This window comes from Coenobita brevimanus, chromosome 69 (genome assembly GCF_032717465.1).
Source record: "Coenobita brevimanus isolate Jiangsu-jjx chromosome 69, ASM3271746v2, whole genome shotgun sequence".
NCBI lineage: Eukaryota > Metazoa > Arthropoda > Malacostraca > Decapoda > Coenobitidae > Coenobita > Coenobita brevimanus.
Genome location: NC_137022.1, coordinates 26,056,659 through 26,080,179, shown reverse-complemented (window position 1 = coordinate 26,080,179; position 23,521 = coordinate 26,056,659). Strand labels below are relative to the sequence as shown.

The following is a 23,521-nucleotide window of genomic DNA, read 5'->3' as shown; positions in this document are numbered from 1 at the left end:
GATGGCTGGTTAAACCCTAACATTGACTTTGTGAACTCTCCATTCACCTTTTGACATTCCTCAATCACTGGTGCACACCTCGCCTAACTTAGAAGAAACTTAACCCTTTTTCCTTCCACACCAGGGGAAATTGCATAAACTTGTGTCTTTTGACAGGCAAGTTTATTTCTTTAAGCATAATGTAAACATAACACTATGAAAAGGAAGTTAAATTTTCCCAGCTGGTCTCTCCTAAACTGCATTAAAAAGATCTGACAGTAAGAGGAATAATTTTAGTAAGATGCCATTGTACTGAAAGGGTTAAAGTAATGACATGCAGGGGGGGGGGGAATAAGCCATCTTTCCTGCATAAACTTACTGGATCTAATCAAGACTTCACATCCTGTTTGGTCCAGACAGTGCCATTGTTCCATCATTACTTAACTAATTGTTATTATTTCTTTCCCACAATCAGGCACTTTTTTTTACGACATTGCCAGACTTTATTTCAGTGGGGTAGCAGTCTTCTCCATACCTTTTCCATTACAAATGCTTCACTTGGTACTTGAAATTTTAAGGAGAGGATGAGCTATTTCTCTGGTTCATACCTTCATTGCTATTTTATCTACAGTAAAATGAGCTGACCCTCTGTAACTTAACCTGACCATTTCATCATCATCCATTACTGGTACCTAGTTTCCCACATTCCCATGAGGTGAGGAGGTCCAGAGCAACTCTTTGATCTCACTGGGGACACACATCAGAGAAGAGAAGCCCCAGTTACATTCCTCCCCCTCTCCCTTCACTCCCCATCAGCTTTCCCCCCCCCTCCCCCCTATGCTGTTAGAGTTATTAAGAGGGAAGCGAGAGGTTCCTGTCTTTTTTTGTAATATACAGGAAGCACAAGAGTTACATTTTTCATCCTAATCTTCAATATTGGTTTTTACTGGTACATAATTTCTCTCTCTCTCTCTCTCTCTCTCTCTCTCTCTCTCTCTCTCTCTCTCTCTCTCTCTCTCAGTTAGTGTAGGAGACTCATTAACATTAAGAGTGTGGAAGATCATAGCTTAGTACCAATAGGAACCATGAAGTCTGTGTGTTGTGTTTATTTATGTTTTTTTTTTTTTTATTTCTTCCCCCCCGCCCAAAATGACCTCTTTCAATTTCTCACCAGCATGACTGCAACAGCCAATGATTCAGGTGGCGGTGGCAGCAGCTTCCTCCGCACCCGCCTCCGCTCGGCCCTCCACACCTCCAACGATCTCCTCTCTGGGCTCTCCTCCAACATCTCCTCCCGGCTCTCCGTCTTCTCGGTGGCCTCAGGGAACTCCAATGCATCCTCCTCCGAACGTACCCCTCCAGTCGCCGATCAGCCACCTCCCACCCCACCACTGCAGTTACCCCCAAGCCCTGTAGACAGTCATCGCTCACCCACCATGAAAGAGATGATTAAGGTGAGACAGGTGGAGAGAGGGAGGGGGTAAAGGGAGGAGTCAGTGATGAGATGGAGGGATGGGGTGGAGAAATTTGTGAAGGAGGAGGTTGTGAGTTGAAGAGCTGGAAGCCTGTTTGGAGGACAGAATGACAAGGGCCATTCATTTGAGACCATCCCACTCTGCGATTAAGATGTCTGGGTGTAGATAGATTAGGGTTGATAAATAGATTGGTTTGTTGCAGTTGTTACCAAGTACAGTACTGTAATATTTTATCCTCTACACTAAGTTCTCATTATGCAGTATATAAAAATCATACTACATGTCCCATTTGATCAGATAATCCCAACAGTATTATTATATCTTTGTCATTTTATACATGTTGCCACTTATTGCTCTCTGTTTTCTTGTTTATATTTTTTTTCTTGGAGGGAGCAGTTGCAAGCCCCTGGCCTATGGTTCCTTCTTCCTTGCATTAAAAAAAAAAAGAAGAAGAAGAAAATTTCATTCAGCATATTGGAGACCCCCTTGTAAAGAAATTAAAGAAATAGTCAATGCCTATATGTTCCATTTATAAAAGTTTGCCATGAATGTGTTTGCTGTTCTGCCAGCTGAATAATGGTGATGTGTATCAGTAATGACTATGAGTTCATTTTAATTCAGGGATGCATTCCAAAGCATCGCTTCATTTGCATAGAATTCATGCTATAAATTATATATGGGAACTAGCACAACAGCTGAACACATGGGAGCAGAACTTTACTAGGCAGTGTTTCTATCATTTACTGTGGATTTGATAACACAAGGGTATACAAAAAAATAAATAAATAAATAAATAAATATCATGAATGTAAGTTGTGCAGTACATTTACAGTACCAGTACTCTACTCAGTGACTGTCTGTTCCATTTTAAAACCTGTACTGTGTGTGTGTGTGTGTGTGTGTGTGTGTGTGTGTGTGTGTGTGTGTGTGTGTGTGTGTGTGTCCTATTCTGCTGACTGAATACAGTAATTACATTGTCATGCCTTTGCTTGTGTAGAAGTGTGTGTAATGAGTTGGAAGGAGGTAGGGAAAGAGGAAGATTGAGCCTGAGATGGAGGGATGGGGTGGAGAAGTATGTGAGTGAAAGGGGTTTGGGTTGGAGAGAGCAGCCTGATGCTTGAATACAGGTGACATGGAGGCGATTTCATTTAAGGCCACCTCTCCAGGATTAAGGTGTCACTGCAGATGGACCAACAGATAGATAACATCCATTTGTTTTCTTGTATATCCATAAGTTTGAGAACCTACATGAGCTGCAATTGAATATAGCATAATGCTGTTGTGCTGCACTTGGTTTCTTGTGCAGGAGACATTCAAGTTTGAGAACCTACGTGAGCTGCGCCCCACCCTGGAGGAGTTGATGCAGTCTGACTCCTCCTCAGAGCCCTCCACACTGCCCACTGACACCCCAGACTCACCGAAGACTGGCCTGCGCTACCACTTCAGCAACTTCAACCAGGCACTACCCAAAAAGCTTGTTGATGTCAAGGTTAGTGTCTACCCCACATGCACATGGTGTAGTTGGTATGTTATCACCTGACACAACTGGACCACTTCCACAACTTGAATATTTCATTTTGGGTACCGTATATGAAATTCAATTATCTTTAGATATGTGGTGGAAGTGAGCCTTCTTGTTTACAGTCAAATCAACCCTCCAGTTTGGCTACATTTGGTTATCATCTGAGCTGATAGGGGTTAGAGTTCTTTTGCCAGGTCATGAGACATGTGCTGTAGTGGTAGCATTAACAGCCAGTAGTATTCCTTCGTAAATGTAAGGGTAATATGTCATTACCCTCTTCACTACAAAGAGCAAATGGTAAGTGGTGGGGGCCATCATCCACTCACTTGATGTAGTGCTACCTACTTCTTCCTTCACCTTTATTATCTTCCCTACTTTCTTCCTTCTTCACCCTTTCCATCTTGTCACTTTGTATTACTCTTCTTTCCACTTCAGGTGGCTTTACATTGAGCGACAAGTTTAATGGTTTCTTGTAACCCAGGAAACCATTTACAACAGTGCGTGGTAACCATATAACCAGATCATGGTCGAAATGAATCATACTATGGTGCCCTTGTTAACTGGGTGGAGAGATGCAAATACGGCAACCACTCAGGAACCAAATCTCCACATTTTTCCCCGTGCCTTACTGTGAGGAGATGCTGTCAACTGCAAGGGAACATTGGTTCGCAGTATGGGATGGTACTTCAGGGGCAGGTGCATGCCTGTGCTTGATGGGTCTGCTCAGCCAGACAGACAGGAGTTGATTAACAACAGTAACAACTAAAAAGAGTATAGGGGTTTGAAGCTTGATTACCGTAATATACATTAGGTGACAACATTACAAAGCTAGAGTTGTCACTCTGTGTGGTGTATGCTACCACTAGACTACCAGGCATCAGATGTCAGATTAGAATAGGAAGTAAAAATTACATTGAACTAATTATATACAGATGCTGTGGTCATTATTTAATATTGTATCATCAGCTGTTATGTTATGATGAATTAACTCTTGCATTTTCTCTTGAAGTGCTGTTAATCTGTTATAATGTCACTTTGAAGTAAAGAAAGAATTTTTTTGTTTTGCTTTTAACTGCTTACTCATGAATGAAAAGCATGTCTCACTTCAAGTTCTTTCACTTAAAATTGTATTTGCCTTGCACATATCCTTGAATTTAATCCTTTCACTCCTTTGCCATATTTTTTGCACCCTTCAGACACTTCCTTATTTGTTCAGCTGAAGAAAGACTGTTCAAACTGGAGGGGTTAGATATAGCTTTCAGTAACTCACTACTAGAGACTCTTCTTGGGTAATATAATTATCTTTTGGTACCATCATTAAAAATTAGCTAAAAATATCAAATTCAATGGGTTAAGTGAAGAATAACAGTATTCTTTCCATCTTGCTTCAATCAAAACAGCAACTGGCAATAAGGACCCTGAGTGGGGAGGCAGGGGAAGGGGCGACAGCGGCACCACAGCAGAATGGGAGTGCCTGCGCCATCAATGTGGAGTGTGTGGATGAGAAACAACCCAGCAAGGATGGTAGGGACTCCTCATACAGTTTCCCTTCTCATCACTCCACTGTCTTTTCATTGTTTGTCACACTTTTTCTCTTTCATCCCTCATTCATGGTGCCATATTTTTTATATGACCCTCCATCATCACACTCTTCATCATTTCTTTGCAATGGGGACCCTGAATGGGGAGTGGAAAATGGCGGCAGAGCAGAATGGGAGTGCCTGTACCATGAATATAGGGCCATTTTCACAGTCCTCCCTAACCTTTTGGGCTTAAATGAAAAGCACCTTTGGATTTCACAGTCCTTCCAAATGGCTTTTGGGAGTTCAATAACATGGGGATGTCTGCCTGTGTTGATGTGGTAGGGTTGGTAGTTCTGAGTGGCCAAAACATGGAGGTAGTAAACTGTTAGAAGGAAAATGCACCTCACCCAACACTGTCCATGTGTTGAGAATGCTGTATTTAGAAATTAAAATTTGATGAATGTGTTGAATGGTTTGGCTGGAAAATCCACTTCACACAGCTCTTACTGAAATGGATGAGAAATAACTCAACAAGGACATTTAAGATACCTTCTTGTACATTTTCACTTCTTGTCTCTCCACTGTCTTTTCATCATTTGCCACACACTTTTTGTTTCTCCTTCATTCACTGTACCCTTTTTCTCCTTCATCCCTCTTTTGCTGCACACAATTTTCTGACTGCGCCTTCATTTGTGGTGCCCTGTTTCTCTTTCATCTTCTCATTCATTCCATTCTCTCTCCATTATTTGCCTCTTGTAGCATACCACTACATGTATTCACTCTGTTCATGCCCATTCATCTGTCTACCGGCAGTCACCATGTAGTCTTGACACACCTATCAGTGCCCAAGAGATTTCTTCCCCAGACTTAGGCGGGGTTAGCCATCCATTAGATTTTTATTAAAGAAAAGATTAAATCGGATTAAATTGGCTTGCTACTTCACATAGCAGTGGCCGGACACACCTCTGGGTAATGAAGCCTAGTATAAGCACAGAGGCCTACACTAGGCTAGCTCACTTCCCTCAGTCACTCACTCAAGCACGCATTTAATGTGGTATTCGCCCCTCTTACATCACTGCCTAAGTTGTACCATGATGCCTGTTCTGCCTTGTCATATATAGAAACTGCTTGTCCAGTACTGAATTTTATGTTGTCATGTGTTGCAGAACTAAAAGAAGATGCAACACACATACATTGTCACCTCATGTCCCCTCAGTTTTTTTCCTTCACACACATTCTTTTTATCCCTTTGCTCTTTCCTTCTGCACTTCCTTTTTATTTCATATTGTGCACTCGATTCCTCCATTCTCATACACTCTTCCCCCCTTTATTGCACACTTTCTTCACACTTCTTATTACACCTGTATTTTGTTGATATACTGTATAATACAGTTGATGATAATAGAGTACAGTAGGTTATAACTGCTATTTACATCATATTCTAATTAATGATATTTTGGCTTGTAATAATTTAAGTATTAACATCCTTTAGTATGATTTTGTATTTATTTATTTATTTATTTACAGTATTTGCCATCTTCACATTAGTGTATTCAGTTGAGGATAGATTTTGAATTGGAAGAGTTAGACACAGCCTTCATGAATCCAATTAACCTGTGGCATGCAGTTAGCCCCACTTGAGTAAATTCCAGGCGCATGCTACCTACCTCAGATGAGTGGTGCTTTTAAAAATGTGCCATGAACTTTCTTTTAGGAGCTGTGTCATGCGTATTTTATCGAATATTAGGCTTTCTAACATATTTGATCCCCACCCCCTAGATTCAGCCCAGAATCAGAGTAACAGTAGCTGCTATTAACAGAATTAATGCACTTCTTGATCCATTTCTCATGGCATTAGCACTTGAGGAAGGCTGAAACCTGTCTCGAAAAAGCAGCTTTTGACGTTAAAGTTGAATGCAAGGCCAATAGTGGCCATAGTAACATGTCATGCTCAAGTTGTGTCCTGTTGGACTAACTGGCAGTAAACTGAGGGTTTGACAGGAGTGAGTCCTGCTCATGTAGTTGCTGACTTCCCACCAACTGGGAAATTTCCGACCATAATAATTCCGTAACTATGGTGATTTGAACAAAAATATTTCATTAGTAGGTGTGTAATACCATTTCCAAGGTATCATTTTTCAGGGGTCTCTAACTTGACCATATTGCCACACCACAAGCTTGTTCTCCAACCCCCCTGCCACAGTCCTTGGGTTAATACTAGGGCACTCTCAACTTAGAATTATTTCTGGTTCTTACAAGAATATATATAAAAATGACATTATCGTATCTAAGGGAATAAGATCATATCTCACCATCCACCATGTTTATCCATCCATCCATTATCAAGTCTTATGTTGCCTTATCTGGAACATAAGAGTCAGGAGCAAAGCTACTCAGTTTAGACTTTTAAGGCAAGTGGCATACATGCTCCTCCCACAGTGGCATTATGTGAGCAGTAAACCTCATCTACTCTTTGGACATAAACCCCATATGGACCACATCCACCAGGTGTCCCATTGGGTATATGGTTACCATGCAGTGTATTAAGTGAACCATTTAGCTTGTAACTCAATGTAGAGTCATGTTAAGGTAGCACTGCATCGAAGTGAGTGGAAGATTGGTGCCCCTTGTGGTAGTTGAGAGCAAGTGAAGAAAGAGTATAAAACTTTTTAAACTGTAACTTTTACACATTATCTGTTTTGGTGTTGTAGGTGACTGGGGTGAGAGTAGGGAGGGTGTGGAGGGAGCCAGCACGTGCTTGTCCTCCCGCTCCTTCACCTCCATCCACTCCCTCCATGCCACTGGACCAGACCCCTACGACAAGCTCAAGTACAGACCAGGTGGGTCACATGTAGGGACAGTTTGACTCTTAGGCTACTCTCACTTTTTCTTGGTGATTTGATGAGTTTGAGGACTAGTGTGACTCCCAGGACAAAAGATAGTGGTTGATCTTTAGTTTCCCAGAAGTGCTAGCGCTTTGAAAGATTCACCTACCTCCATGATTCCTTTTAATTAAACCCTGAATTGGGGTTGGCCATGGTACAACTGCTCTTTTCTATGGACTGGATGATAAACCAAGTGCAAAATCCAGTTGATTACTTCCATACAGTTGGTGGAGTCTGTTTGGGGGGGGGAAAAAAAAAATCACTAATGCTCAAAACCACAAAATGACTTTCTGTTCATAGAAAGTATGCATCCAAACTGTGGCCCCTGTTAAATGAATAATGTAAGAAACAGTTGAGAAGTGTAGATAGCCTGGGTGAGAAAGCTAGAATTTGTGGCCAGGAAACAAGAGAGAAATGTAGACAGCAAGGGTGAGGAAGCTAGAAATTTTGCTCACGAAGCAAGTCATATGAGCTGTTGAACATGTAGGTGTGCTGTGAGGCAAGTACAGGTGTTGTGGGGAATCAGGTGATGGCAGTGATTGGGCTGCACCTGCTGCCTCCAGTACACCTGTTTAACACTAGCAGTTATGCAGGGGAGAGGTTCATGTGAGTAGAGTGGGATCAGCTCAACAGAACTACACCATATGTACAGTTATGTCTGGGAGGATTCATCTGAGGAAGATTCTGGCATGTAAGTTGCATATTTCTGTTGACAGTGACCCATATTTTTTTAATACAGTACACATAGATGTATTAGGATATTCGAATTATTGGTGGTCAAATTGGAGGAATTTTACTATATATATATATATATATGTGTGTGTGTGTATGTGTGTACATTGTATTTTATATATATATATATATATATATATATATGTGTGTGTGTGTGTGTGTATTTTCGACCATCATCCACTCAGTTGATTTAGTGCTAACTACTTCTTCCTTAGCCTGTATCATTCTTTTTCTGTGCCTGCCCTCCTCTCCTCTTATTTCTCCCAGCTTTCCTGTCACTTCTTATTGCTTTTCTTTCCTTTACAGGTGGCTTTACATTGAGTGACAAGCCAAATGGTTTCCTGTAAGCCAAGAAACCATTTACAGTGCTGGGTGGTAACCATATAACTAAACCATACGTGCTTCCTACATGTCAACAAATGGGTTGGTGGAGGGTTTGTGCCGCTCCCCGTAAAACAAATAAGTCAAAGTCAAATGGCCATCCCTTACGGGATTATGGCGTCTGGCAATGAATGAATGAATGAAACCTTTTTCAATATTCCTTTCTTCTTCTCTACATATTCTTGTACAGTATATTCATATCTAGTTCTTTTATATTCTTCCTTTTTTCTGTTGTTACCTCTCTTTCTCCAGTTGTTCCACGCCTTATCTCTCTCCTTTTTTGCTATCATACACCTTCTGTTAAACCACTCCTTTTTCCTGTTGTCTTTCCCCCTTACTCTTTGGTACAAATTTTTCCACTCCCAAATTATAGACGTCTAGAAAGATATCCCACTTCCTCTGTATCTCTCTTGTTTCTCTGAATTTTCTCCAATCCGCATTTTCAAAAAATTTTCTGAATCCTGTAAAATTTGCTTTCCCAAAGTTGTATCTTCCCTGCCCACAAAACTCGTCTCTTGGCTCGACGTTCCCTATTGTCATCTGGAACTCAATGACCACATAATCACTTTTTCCTATAGGACACAAATATTTCAAAGATTTTATTACATCGGGTTCTTTGGTAAACAGTAAGTCTAATCTTGCTGGTGTGTCCTCACCTCGGAACCGTGTCTCTTCTTTGACCCATTGCGTCATCAAATTATTCATTGTTATATTTAATAATATAGTGCCCCACAAATCTTCGCTGCCTCCTGAGTCCCATTCCTCCCAGTTCACCTCTTTACAGTTAAAGTCACCCACCAAAATTATATTACTGCTTTTCTCAATTATTTTTTGTAAATAACTAGCCATATATGACAACATCTCCTGGTATTCATCATCATTCCATGCTCTTGTATTAGGGGGAACATACACCACCGCCATATATCTCTTGCCATTCTCTCCAGTTTCTAATTTCATATTTATCACTTCAGCCCTGCCTTCTCCCATTTCCACGGTATCTACATTTATGTTGTTCTTCACTGCTATCATCACCCCTCCTCCCATTTTTTCTTTTCTGTCTCTTCTCCACAGTTTGTATTTACCATCTCCCATATGAACATCAAAATCTTCTCTTAACTTGGTCTCTACAAAGCACATGACATCAGGTTCATGTACCCTCAAGAAATCATAAATTTCAAGCCTTGCCGATATTAACCCATCAACATTAGTATATACCACCTTCAATTTTTGATGTTTTTTATACCCTCTTCTCTCCTTCTCTCCATTGTTACCACTTCCTCAATTTCTGATCTGTGTGTGTGTGTGTGTGTGAGTGTGTGTATTTTATATACATCTGTACCTGTATATATATATATATATATAATATCTATCTATCCATCATCCAATCCTACATTGCCCCATGAGGACCGTAGGAGCCTGGGGCTAGGCAGTTGGTCCCGACATTTAAGATGAGAGTGACCAGCCTCACTTATCCCTGAGTGGCATTACACGAGCAGTCAACCCCAACCACCCCTTGGATATAAACCTTCATCGGCTCAATCTGATTGGAGCGCAATAATTACCCACTAAACCACCAGGCGCCAAAATTTGGTTATATGGTTACCACCCAGCGTAGTAAATGGTTTCCTGGTGTACAGGAAACCATTTAGCTTGTCACTCAGTGTAGAGTCACCCACAGGCAGAAGGAAGAGAAAAGAATGAAGGAAAGAAAGACAGAAGAGGGAGTGTAAAGTTGCCCATAGGCAGAAGGACAAGGAATGAATGAACGAAAGGAAGACAGAAGAGGATGGAAGGAAAGAGAGATGGAGTAGAGGAAAGGGCAGACACTCGAGAGCAGCAATACATCGAGTGAGTGGATGGTGAGCGCCCCCACCTACCACAAATTATATATATATATATACACACATATACATAAATGCATACATACTGTAGACCCACACTATAAGTAACCTCTAAATATTGGATTTCTGGTTTAACAAATACCTCAGAGCCCACTGAGCTTTTGTCAGCTACAACAAACAGTGGTGGTTAAATGTCACATCAGAGTTATTTGGTTAGAGTTGTTTGTCTTTGTATTTATCGTCCAATCTTTTTTGCACCATTAGGAACATTGGAGCTCAGGATTCAGTTACTCAGTCTCAACATTAAGGATGAGGGGTGACCAGCATAGCTCACTCCTTACGTTGATCATATCTGTAGCTTCTGTTTAGCAGCTGACAGAATGACTCTTCCACTGGTGTATGTAAAATGCAGCTAAAAAAAAAATGATATGTGAATGACTGTTGTGTATGTCACTGGGTGTTGGTGACTGATAGGTCTAGTTTTTCTTTCTGTGTGTCTGACAGTGATGAAGATAATAGTGGTGAAAATGAGGATAATGATAGTGGTGATGAGGATGAAGATGATTATAGTGACAGTGATATTGGTATTGGTGGTGATGATGATATGATTTTAGTAGTGGTGAAGATGATAATACTAATGTTGATTATAATGATAAAGATGACTGCAATGATGGTGCTAGCAATGGTGTTGAAGATGAAGGTTATGACAGTGATAATGGTAGTAGTGATGAAGATGACTGATATTAATGATGATAGCGATGATGATGACAGTGACAGTGATAGTAGTGACGAAGATGATTGATAATACTGTTGATAGTGATGATGATGATGATGATGATGACCACCATATACACTCCCAACAGAGGTAATCAGCAGTGGCACAGGCAGCGAGGGTGAGGGTCTGGGCCACTCCACCAGCATGGATTCCACTGACTCCGACCCCCACAAGAAACTCTGGATTCGCTCAGGTGGGCCTCTCCCCCATCCCTCCCCTCATGCCCTTCCCTTCCCGTATCACCCCATCACTTCTCATGCTTCAATAAGCTTAAAATCAGTGTTAATTCTCTCAGGCTCGTTTGATTCACTCGCAGGCTCAGTAAATTTGTGTGACATCAGCTGTAATAGAATACTAGAGTTGTTTTAGTCATGAGAGGGTTAATGGTGGCAGCATTAACACTCTCAGGATCCTGTACTCACTCACAGCTCATTAAAATCATATGCCATTAGCTGGAAATTTAAAACCACGAGAGGGTTAACAATTTTGATAGACACTATATTGCTGTAAATTATTTTATTACTGATTAGGGTTGAACTACTTGCAGTTGTACACCAAAATTCCACTTCTTCGTAAAGCAACACAGCCTGCAGTATTTCATGGTAGTTATAGTATTCTGTTCTGGTATAAGTAATGTATCTCTAAGTTTAAAACATGGCTAACAAATGATATTGTAGTTAATATTAATATGTAGTTTTAAAAACTTGCATAGTAATAATATTGTAGTTAATGTAAATCTGTGGGTAAAAATGTAATAAACAATAACGTAAAAATAATGACAATACAAGTACAGTGTTTGATAAGGTACCTGAATAATGGAATTTTGGTGCACAGAAGTAAAGTAGCATTAACTGCAGCTTGCCAGTTCACCCACTTGATAGCTTACCATCACTTGCTCACTTCTTTGTCATACTCCGCCTCAGGGTATTATGTGGGGATACTGGTAATAACACATTTTGTAGGTGTTGGATATATTTTTTCTAGGGTGAGATATGCTTAAAGCCTTTTACTTTACTTGCCTAAAACTGAAGGGAGTATATAATAATGATGTTTGTGTTGTTGTTCCGGCTGGTAGAGGGTCTGTCAGGTAAGGTTGATCATGCCAAACCCTCCCTGTGCCTCCTCCTCCGTCCCCCTCACCTCTAATTTCCTAGTCCCCCCACTCCCCTTCCCCCCTTCCCTCCCCTCACTCAGGTAAGGCTGGTCACACCTCACCCTCCATGTGTCTCTGCTCCACTCCCACACATACATTCCCCCCCACCTCACTCATCTCCCCTCTCTCCCTCCCCAGCAATACTGTATTCTAGTCCTCCTCCCCTTCCCCCCATTCCTCTCTCCACCCATAGGTGAAGTTGGTCATACCTCCTCCCATGTTCCCCCATACATCCCTCATCTCCCCTCCCCACCAACTTCCTCTCTGCCCTTCCTTCCCCCTCCCCCTCACCTGTCCCTCCCCCTCAAGTTTCACCTGCCTGCTTATGGCCCAGTCTTATGCTTCCTGTTTATGTATAGCAGAAGACACTACAGGTCTTGCCCATGAGTCCAACATTTCATAACTAATTAGAAAGTTTCAATGTTCTGTCAGATACACCCCTGCAAACTGTAAAATTAGGTGGCCATTGCAATGAGTTAACCATGTCTCTTCTAACCTGGCTCAGATACTGTAATCTAGCATGTTTTTGTCATTTAGTAACCCTTGCCTATTTGGCCGAGTGAACCCCTCAAAACCAGGCAGACAACTGCTCCTGCAGGGCTGTCCTGCACTGTGAATCTATGTTCCCATGTGGTGGACAGTGCCTCGCCACAGGGAGGTTTGGCAATGAGTGTCGAGGTTTGGTTCTTGGCCGGACTCTGCATTTGTATCTAAGCATCCAGTTAACAGAGGCACCATAATAGGCCACACATCATCCTTTTATTTTATATGATTGCCAGCCAGTGTTTTAAATGGTTTCCTGGGTTACAGGAAACCATTGGGCTTGTCATTAAGTGTAGGGCCATCTAAAGTGGAAAGAAGAGTAACAAAAAGTGGCAGGAAGGATGGGAGAAATAAGAAGAGAGGAGGACAGACAAAAAATGATTGATAAAGGTAAAGGAAGAAATAGGCAGTATGACGTCAAGTGAGTGGATGATGGTTGCCACCACCTACCACCTTAATCTAGCAGTATCAAGAATATACAGGCAGTCATCATTAAAAGTGGGGGTTTTGTTGAAAATATCACATCTTTTTTCTTGTGACTAGTACTCTAAATTAGGGGACAACAGCTGTCTGACCATCCATCATCCAGTCTTTTTTTGCCCCATACAGAGTATAGGGGTCTGGGGCAAGGCTGCCTAGTCCCAACCCTTAAGGCAAAAGTGACCAGCTTCACTCGCCTCCAAGTTGCATAAGCAATAAATCCTAACCACCCCTCAGAACTAAATCTTTACAGGCTTCATCCAGTTGGATCCCCTTAGACCACCGGATGTCATTTGGTTGTATATTTACCATCCAAAGTATGGTTTTCTGGGTTACAGGAAGCCATTCAGCTTGCCACTAAGTGTTGAATCACAGGAAGAGAGGGGAAATATGTAAATCAGCTATATAGGTAGCAATGGAATTCACACTTTATAATCAGAACTTGCTGTAATGTAAAAGGCATAATTTTATTGATTGGATTAAGGTTGGATCAATGAAAGTTGTTTTTAGCCACTCCCTTCGATAGGATCTCTTCCAAACCAAGTAAGGTAATTTGGCAGTGACATGAAAAAATAGAAAAGGTGTCACTATGCTGTTGGGATTAAGTGGATATATTTTGCTTTAATTAAACTTCATAAGTTACGTTTTGATCAGCCATGCTTCATGAACAAGACTCGTAGTGCACTGCTTTCCTCTTTGAGACATTTACATTTTGCACAACTCGATTTGTTAGTTCTTAGATGTTGCGTACTAGACAATGCACCTTTTGTAGACTTTTGCACTAATACTACTGTCAATACTGCCTTGTTGATGGATGTTTTACAATGTTGTTTGTTACATAAATACCCCAAGAGCACATTGAGAGAAAGAGTGAGAGTGAGAGTTTGTAGTAAAGGTTATATCCAATTCATTATTGTGCAAATTTGATTCTGGTATTCATTGCATATTTTTTTCATCCATGAAAGAAAATAATTTACAGTATTTGGAAAAATGATTAGATGATACAGTATGACCTTTTTTTTCTTCTTCCTTTTTTGTCCTAGAAAAGTGACTAGTGGTTACTTTTTTTTTTTTTTATATAAGTTTTTGATATCCAGTACTTTAACTGAAATACAGTACTCAGATTATTAAAAATACCACATGTAAAATATGATAACATTAATCAGTTTGGAAAGTAACAGCATGTGATTTTACCACATCCTTCTGGAGTGATATGCATAATATTTTCAAGACTTCTTTCCTTTTTCCAGTAAGGTTTCCAGACAGTATATGAGACATATACATGCAGTCTGTATTGTACTATGGGCAACAGAAGCTTTGTCACCTTTCCTACTGCTCTCTTCATAGACTTGGGAAATCAGTTTGGTGACCCCACAGCAGCTGACACTGATGACAATAATCTGTGGCCAGATAAAGTTGTCTGTTCTTATCTCTGTTGGGTGCAATGGATTTGTCATCATCATCATGAACTTTTTTCCCACTTAAGAAGCAACTGACATTGATAACGCTTATCTGTAGTTAAATACAGTAAAGTCATCAGGGTCAGTATACCAAACTGATTTTCAGAGTTCTTGGGGAGAAAAGCCAGGGAGGTGCCTCGACTTTTGCCCCTGAGAGTTCTCATAATGCCAAGTTCTAGAACTGAGAAGTTTCATATATGCTTGCATTCATATTTATTATATTTGCACTTAGTACTTCCTCCATCTTAGTTTTCAGTCTTTTCTGGGAATTATCCCCAGATGATGAAAATATGTGTACAGTAGTCTGAGTATGTGACATTTTTTATACTACTGATATTTTTCTGTTTACAACAAACTAGATGACTGAATAATATCAAAAGCATTTGTTTGCATATCTTATTTAGCCTTGCCATAATAATGCATTAAAGTCTGCCCCTTCTAATATTGCCCTGCATTTCTGTGAGAAGGATTGTGAAGATATGCTCATTTCTTGGACCAAGAGAGCCAAGGTGGTCACACATGGTTCTTAAGACACCATGTGGAGCAAAATAAAGGAAAAATGAAGTTTGGATTTTAAAAAGGAAATGTGCAGATGGCTAGGTCTGTGTGCAAGAGACAGAGTTCTGAAGACTTGAATGATGGATGGATGAATTTGTTACATTTCATTGGATAGTTCTCCCACTTTAGTTTTTACTTTTCCCTTTGTTACAGGATTCTGCCTCACCCCATCTTTTGATGGGAAAGAGAGTCATGATAATGAGTTGATGATGATGAAGACCTGTGGATGTGTACTTGCATATCATGAATGAGAAGCACAGTAATCTATGTAAAGTATTTAGATTCACTCTAGTTTTCTTGGTGTATCAGTAAAGTAGATCTGAACTCTAATTGTCCTTATTAATACTTTAGCTTTCACTCCATATTTTGTGGGAATAAAGATGATGATGATGATGATGTATATGTTCAACATTGACGATCATTTTTCTAAGACGTACTAGCGGTCTTGCTCAAGTCATCCCTCTTATCTCTTGCTCCATCTTGCCTAATCTTCATTATTCTTCAGCTCCACTTCTTTCTTCTTCCTATCATCTATTTGTATCTTTCCATTCCCTCCCTCACTTCCTCCACCTATTTTTTGTTCCTCCACTTTCACTCTTATTTCTCCTGTGTCCTTACCTTCTCTTCTTTTCTTCTTCCACTTTCTCTCCCCTTATCCAGCCATTCCCACCATCACTTCCCCTTCTTTCTCCTTCCATTTCTTTCACTGTTATCCCTCTTCCTCCTCTACTTCCTATTCTTTCGCCGTTCTCCTGTTGCCCTTTTATCCCTCGTATACCTCCTCCTCTTTCTTTTCTTCTTCCATTTTCTCTTTCTTCCATTGCCGTATTGCCCCACTTTCTCCTTTCTCTTCTTCCCCCCTAATCTCTCTTCTTTCTCCCTCAGTTCCTCTCATTTCCATCATCTCCCTTCTTCATTTCTCCTTCTCTTCCATGATTAATTTTTTGTCAAACAAAGGTTAACATATTTGTGGACATGGAAGAGAGATTACCATAATTGGTGTGTGAAGTAAAACTGTGATTAATTGAGAGAGGACATTATAATGATCGAGCACCATGTGAGTGTGATGTGATGTGGTTGTATCTTCTGGAAGGTGTAATGTACAAAAAACTGGTGTTATTCCCGGTTATCCTATATAAATTGTACGAATCCATGAATATAATAATAGTTTTAGCCGCAGTTATGGCTCTTAAGTCAGTTTTCAGCTCAGGCAAGGTAGTTTTTTGAGGTACAGTATTTGGTAAAAAGATAAAATCCAGTACAGAGCGTAATGTGTGCTGATAATGTGGTAGTATATCGAGTACAGATTGTAGCCTGTGCTGATCGTGTAATATTATATCTGTTGTACCATCACATTTGCCAGTTTTGTTGTCAGATTCAGTAGGAGTTATGTCAGTTTTAGAGGAAAAAGAGAAATGGCTAAATAGCATTCATTGGTTTTCATTTTTCAGGAATTTTTTGTATACTTTATCACTACGGTTTTGCCTGCTGATCATTGTGAAGCAATTGAGTATCCTAACCTGAATTCATGCTTATAGGGAGAGATAAGAAAGTATAACTAAATTTTAATCACTAGCAGTGAGATGCATTCAGAAAAATGTGACTGATGTTCAGTCCTACTGATAAAAACTAGAGGACCAGGTGTGTGTGTATATGTACGAGTATGTGTATGGTGGTGTCAAACAAGAATGAAGAAAGATTAATTAATGCAAATGAGAATAACATTTGAGCTATTTTATCATTTTGTGATAATTTCAGTATCACTAATACTGATGACAAGCAGTGGTTAAAAGGAAAGTGAAGATGTAAACAAAGAGAACAAGACAAAGATTGTTTTGCTGCATGCTGTGACGATACGGACAGCATCATAGGTACTAAGCTAATGTGTGTGGTATGCAGGCTCCCAGACATCTCTACAGTCATGGGCGTCCAGTCTAAGTTATGACAGCCAGGCGGAGGACCCCAACGAGCCCAAGGAGTTCATGCGCAAGTTTGTGGAGGAGGTGTTCAAGACGCCACATGTTATTGATATCGACAGGAAGGCACGCTTTGGAGAGCATGCCCAGGTACAGGGGTTGGGGGATTTGGATGGTGTGTGTGTGTGTGTGTGTGTGTGTGTGTGTGTGTGTGTGTGTGTGTGTGTGTGTGTGTGTGTGTGTGTGTGTGTGTGTGTGTGTATATGTGTGTGTGTGCATGCCTGTAGCCATGCACACATGCACACGTACATACAGCTATGTTTCTGTTTGCATATCTACCTTACGTTATCATATTGTTTGTAAAGGCTCCAACATGGTTGCATGTGTATGTATTTTTCCTTTGTTTCATTTACCAGCATCAGTATTTTATTTTTATTTTTATTTATTTTTTTATTTATTTTTATTTTTTTGTCCATTTATATACTGTACTGTGTTTCCTAAGACAAGATTTAACCATTATTCCACTTGTGTTAAAAAAAAAAAAAAAACATCATTTATGCAGCCAAAATTCCTTTTACTTCACAACAGAAGACATTAACTTGTAATTGATCAGTACTCTTTCACCATAAACTCAAACTAAACAGGGTCCTTTGTGGTTTGCACAGTGCATCAGTGCTAAGAGATGCTGCAAACATATCACTGAGGCATCCTTCTTCTCACTCATCCAGTGTGACTTCTTATACTTCACAACAAAATTCTTTAACTCTTTTACTCAGAGAATGTCAGCTGTATCTTATTTATGCCAGCCCCAGACGATTCCAGTTAGCTCATGAGAGGCTTTCCAGTTGGAGAGTTTCTTTATCAATTGCTTCAGTACAAGGATCTTTTGTGAGTTGAGTGTAATCATCTAAATGTTGCAAGCATGATGTCTTAAGGTGGAATAGGCCAGCTTGTAACCATAAAAGGCCCTTTCGCTGTTACCCTAGACTGAGCAGGGTCGTTTGTGGTTTGCGAGGTGCATCAACGCGAAGAGGTGCTGCAAGTGTGTCACTGAGGCGTCCTTCTTCTCACTGATCCAGCACTTCTCAGTTATGCTGTTTGAGTGTAATGAAGCTGAGGATTTCTCTCCAGCCAAGAGCCTTATGAACATGTGTTTCACTTACTACCACGAAGGTTGGTGAATACATAATTGGTTATACAGTATTTTATTACCATAAATTAAACAGCTAACAGTGGATGAAAACTATTATTGGGCATTTTTGCTTTTATTACGTCCTTTATGGTTGTTTGTGTGCAGAACTTCCTGTTACTCAGCAAAACTAAGGATGGTTATTATGGTATTTCATATATGTGCATACATACATGCATACATATATACATAAAAGTGATGCAATGCTTCCTCTAAATGAATCCTTATATTGGGGTTGGCCATTGTACTACTGATGTTTTCTTTGGACTAGAAGCTAAACCAGTTGCCAAAAGCAGCTAATTGTTTTCCAACAGTTGCGGGAAACTTGAGGGGAAAAAGATTTCATAGATGTGTAGCAAGATATTTAACAGTGTGCCAGTCTCAGCTTGGTTTCTGACACTGTGTGCTTTTGGCTAATTGTTTCCATCCGGAGTGACGATTATGTGGCTTGTTATCAAGCATGTAGCCATACTACACAGTCATAGTAGTACTTCCCAGTGAGATGAATAAGTTGGTGAAAAAGGTATGCAATATGAAAGTGACGGTAGGGTGAGTTTGTATTGTTATATAATATTCCATCCATCCATCCATCCATCATCCAATCCTACGTTGCCCCATGAGGAGTGTAGGAGCCCAGGGCTAGGCAAGTTGATTGTGACATTTAGGATGAGAGTGACCAGCCTCACTCATCCCCGAATGGCATTACTTGAGCAGTAAACCCCAACCATCCCTTGGATATAAACCTGCACCGGCTCAACCTGATTGGAGCCCCATAATTAATCACTAAACCACCAGGCACCATAATTTGGTTATATGGTTACCACCCAGCATAGTAAATGGTTTCCTGGTGTACAGGAAACCATTTGGCATGTCACTTAGTGTAGAGTCACCCATAGGCAGAAGGAGGAGGAAAGAATGAAGGAAAGAAAGAAGAGGGAGTGTAAAGTCACCCATAGGCAGAAGGAAGAAAAGGAATGAAGAAAAGAAAACAGAAGAAGAAGGAAGGAAGAGAGGAAAGGGCAGACACCCAGAGCAGCACCACATCGAACACGTGGATGGTGACCTAAAGCCTAATTCCACTGGCGAATGAATTTACTTTACATTACCCATTGCTTAATAATGGTTTCCCATCCACAGTGACAACTCCAGGTGGTCAGAACCAAACCAAAGAGTTTTTGTACTCTTACCTGAAGCAGCAGCCCATCTGGCGCTCCATCCGCTTCTGGAATGCGGCTTTCTTTGATGCCCTGCAGTGTGAGCGTTCCCTGCGACCGGTGGTGACACGGGAGGAGGTGGAGAGCAATCGGCTTGAAGCAGTCACGGATGAGCTACACTACCAGGAGAACATCACCTTCGGACAGCTGGGGTCAGAGTCGCAGATAATTATAGCTTTAACTTCAGTCCGGTGCTGAAGAGGGACACCTTAATGTAGTGGCACAAAGATGACCAGGTGACTCCACTGCCTGGGTATACAAACTTTCCTTACTTCCCTCCCAATCCCCTGAAAAGAGGATAATTGATTGCAGCGGAAAGGTAACGTCAGTCTGCAGTCCACTGGGTTCACATTCAGGTAGTCTGGGGTTGCAACTACTACTACTACTACCCTTTCAATCCAGTGACATATTTTCATTTTTGTTTGCAAAGTACAAACAGTTTTGTTAGCTTTGGCAAGAATTTTTGAACTTGATAGGTTAAATATAGTCTTCATTTGCTCTTTCTCTGCAGGAGATCTCCCAAAAGCATAAAAAAAGTTGTGTAGATAACAACAGCAAAACAGTAACACATTTCATCAGACTGAGGGGGTTGTCTTCAGTTTGTTTGAATCTGGCAGGCATATGTGAAGTCCATCTATAAATAATATACAAAAGCAAAAAAAATATGTACAGATATAGTCGGCCTTGCGCCCGCAAGCGCCTGTGGTGTGGCTCGCACCTGTTTACAATGGTGCCACGTTTCCTCAACTTGCGATGTGAAACGGAAGCTATTTATGTACAAGGCATCACAAATTCGATAAATTCAGATGAATAAAACTTACACTTGTGTATTTTGATGGATGAATCAACAGTAATCTAATTATGCATAAAATATTTATACAGTAACACAGAAACATGGCATACATATTGTACAGTGTTGCTAAAAGAAATAGCAGTCACTTTTAATGTTTTTTAGCGTAGTTTTAGGGTGGGTAATAATATTACAGTTATGGATATAAGAGAATGAGCCTGAAAAAAAAGAAGAAATATGCCAATATCCAAAGTAAAAGAAATAATTCATATAATTCTTGTGAGTGGCAATACTTACACATCCATCTGGCCTAAAATAAATGTCCCAAGGGAGAATGAGGAGATTCAATGTCCCAAGAGAGAGAGAGAGAGAGAGAGAGAGAGAGAGAGAGAGAGAGGGAGAGAGAGAGAGGCATGCATTGAATGCATTGTCGGCATCACTTAATATAACAAAACCAAATTAACAAATGAAAGCACAATTATAAATAACTTATAAAAGAATCAAAAGTACTCAGGGTGGCTCACATTTCCCGCCATGTGGTAGGTGAATCCAGCCCCCCCTTCCCCTTCCCTCCCTTCTTAATCCCTCCTGGGTGTCTCAGGTCAAATCCCCCTTCACACTTCCCCTCCCCCCTGGACCACCACCCCAACAAACCCACATCCACACTCCCACCCACACCTACACCCACACCCCACTACGTCGGGGTGTATGAATCAGTAACGTAACAAACCTCTCAGCAGACAGTAACTTTGACACTCCATCTACTACTAAATATAACAAAACCAAATTAACAGATGAAAGCACAATTATAAATAACTTATAAAAGAATCAAAAGTACTCAGGGTGGCTCACATTTCCCGCCAGGAGAGAGAGAGAGAGAGAGAGAGAGAGAGAGAGATAACGGTATAGAAAACGTGGCAACACTGTACACAGGTGCGGACCACACCACAGCCGCAAACGTGCGCGAGTCCTACTATAGTTAGGCTTGTGAGGCAGCGCCAAGGCTCTGGGGGCTTGAATGATATGTGGTCCATTTCACTGGGTATACTTTTTTGTAGTTCTCCCACGTTTATACTGTCTTTTTCTTTGTTCCTGGTTCCTCCCTTACCAGTACTCAATCCATAGGTGGAGAAAGTGGATGATGATAACAACTGAATTTGTAGTAGCACTGTGGTTTACCTGAGTCTCATTTTAAGTTTCTCTTTATGTTTGCTTATTGCATTGTAAGTGCTAGAGATTGATGCTTGCACATGGTGACATTGATATAACTGTGGGGTAGAACTACTTACCGGTAGTTATACAGATGTCCTTCTCCTCCCTCTCTGTCCCCTGAAAAGAGGATTGTGGACTACAGGAGAAGGCCAGCTTGATGTGAAGTCCACTGACTTCACATTCATATGTTCTTGGAGCTACAAGTACAACACTAGTTTTCTGTACCCCCATGAATAAGTCTGAGAGGGTGTAATTCAGGCTATCTTGTATCACTATTTTTCTACACCTTTATGAATATACCTCAGATGGTGTGAGTCAGGCTCCCTTGTATCAGAGTACATTAAGTAAAGCCCATCCCCACTGTAGAAATCTTTAGCACTGCTTCAGTTCTGTGCCAGTAAGTGTAAGGTTAAAATTGGTGCATTAACAAGTGTACAGATATTGTTTACCACCCATGCATCTGTGCTGGTTGACCTCACCTCTGATGTTCAGTACACATCTTATCATCATCCAGTGAACACCATCCCAGCCTTCAGCATTCGTGGTCACTGGTGTCAAGTAAGTCATATGTGCAAACCCAGAGCGACATAGAAAAAATATAGAGACTCACATGCTTCTCAGTTGCCCCTCGTATCTCTGAAAAGTTTAGATTTGCTCCCGCTTCCCATCTTTAAATTACGGTATTCGTTGCAGCATAATGTTCACAGAAGGGTCATGGAATTAATAGGTAATGTACATTACGCTGATGAATAAATGAGTGTTTTACTACGGTATGGTTAATGTCCAGCTGATTCTGAGTATACAGTATTATTCTTTTGCTTTTGATTACAGGTGAAGTGCTGCCCTTTACATTTCGACACACTCCGTAAATGTAACGCTGCTTCATTGCACTTACTTGAACCCTAAAGTGCTGTATTGGTGATAATAGTATAAATCAGCACTAGTTGACTTTTAGTAACTTCATTTGGGACTAAAAATTAATTGTGTAGATCTGATTTTAGGTTGCTTCCATAGTTGATATGTTTGCATCTCAGTGAGAAGTAATCCCCAACATTGTAAGCTTCATTGGAGAGATTTGGAGCTCACTTAGGATATTATGATAAATGTTTAATAATGCTTATTTTAACAGTTCTTGTGCTCTCCAACATTACTGATATAAATTACTGTGATCAGAAATAACAGAGATAAAAGTTTTATTGGTTGACATCTTAACAAATGGCTGTGATTGTGGAAGTGGCCTTTATGTACAAACATGGCCCAGTTAGTCATAAGCACCTTATGATTTCTTCCTTTCTTCCCTCAGCACATTCACTTGCAACATGCATGCATTTGGTCTGTCCAAGGAGATGGTCAATGAGTTCCTGCGCAAACAAGTAACCATCGCCAGTCTGCGGCCAGACCAGGTCAAGCTCCTGAGGGACAACGTGGAGAGAATGTACAGTGGTCGACAGGAGTGGAACTAAACTCTACATATCCCACCAACATAGAGTGCATGTATGATCATGATCAAAGTTTTATCAGCACTTCCCTGCAGGCTGTGGCAATGGAAGGTGTCACATGACTTTTTTTTTTTTTTTTTTTTCCCATAGCAGTCTGAAACACTACAGAAGAGTATGAAATGGGAGGATACTCCCTGATGTTAGGAGAAGAATAAGAAGTATAGAAACAGAACACAGTGCTGGCAGGGGATTGTTGGTAACTTTTGCTGGTGTTAGTACAGTGGTTGACAGGAGTGTACCATAACTAGGCCCAGCATACCTCCTAGCTGAACCCTCTCTACCTTTTGCCACCTCCCTGGAGTCTGATCCCATGCACTGTCCACTCACTTTATTGGGTGACTGTGCAATGGGAGCAGAACAGAAATGGCAGTGATCCTACCCTTCCCAACTATCT

General features: G+C 40.7%; 1 protein-coding gene across 1 annotated transcript; it reads left to right on the top strand.

Moving 5' to 3' along the window:
- The first annotated feature begins 1,154 nt into the window (after window positions 1-1,154).
- Window positions 1,155-23,091, top strand: LOC145406161 (uncharacterized protein KIAA0513). The gene is made up of 9 exons (XM_080277358.1): window positions 1,155-1,433; window positions 2,761-2,943; window positions 4,377-4,491; window positions 7,211-7,339; window positions 11,202-11,306; window positions 17,207-17,373; window positions 18,210-18,396; window positions 19,550-19,778; window positions 22,932-23,091. The coding sequence occupies exons 1-9, from the start codon at window positions 1,155-1,157 to the stop codon at window positions 23,089-23,091; spliced, it is 1,554 nt and encodes a 517-aa protein (XP_080133484.1).
- The last annotated feature ends 430 nt before the right edge of the window (window positions 23,092-23,521 follow it).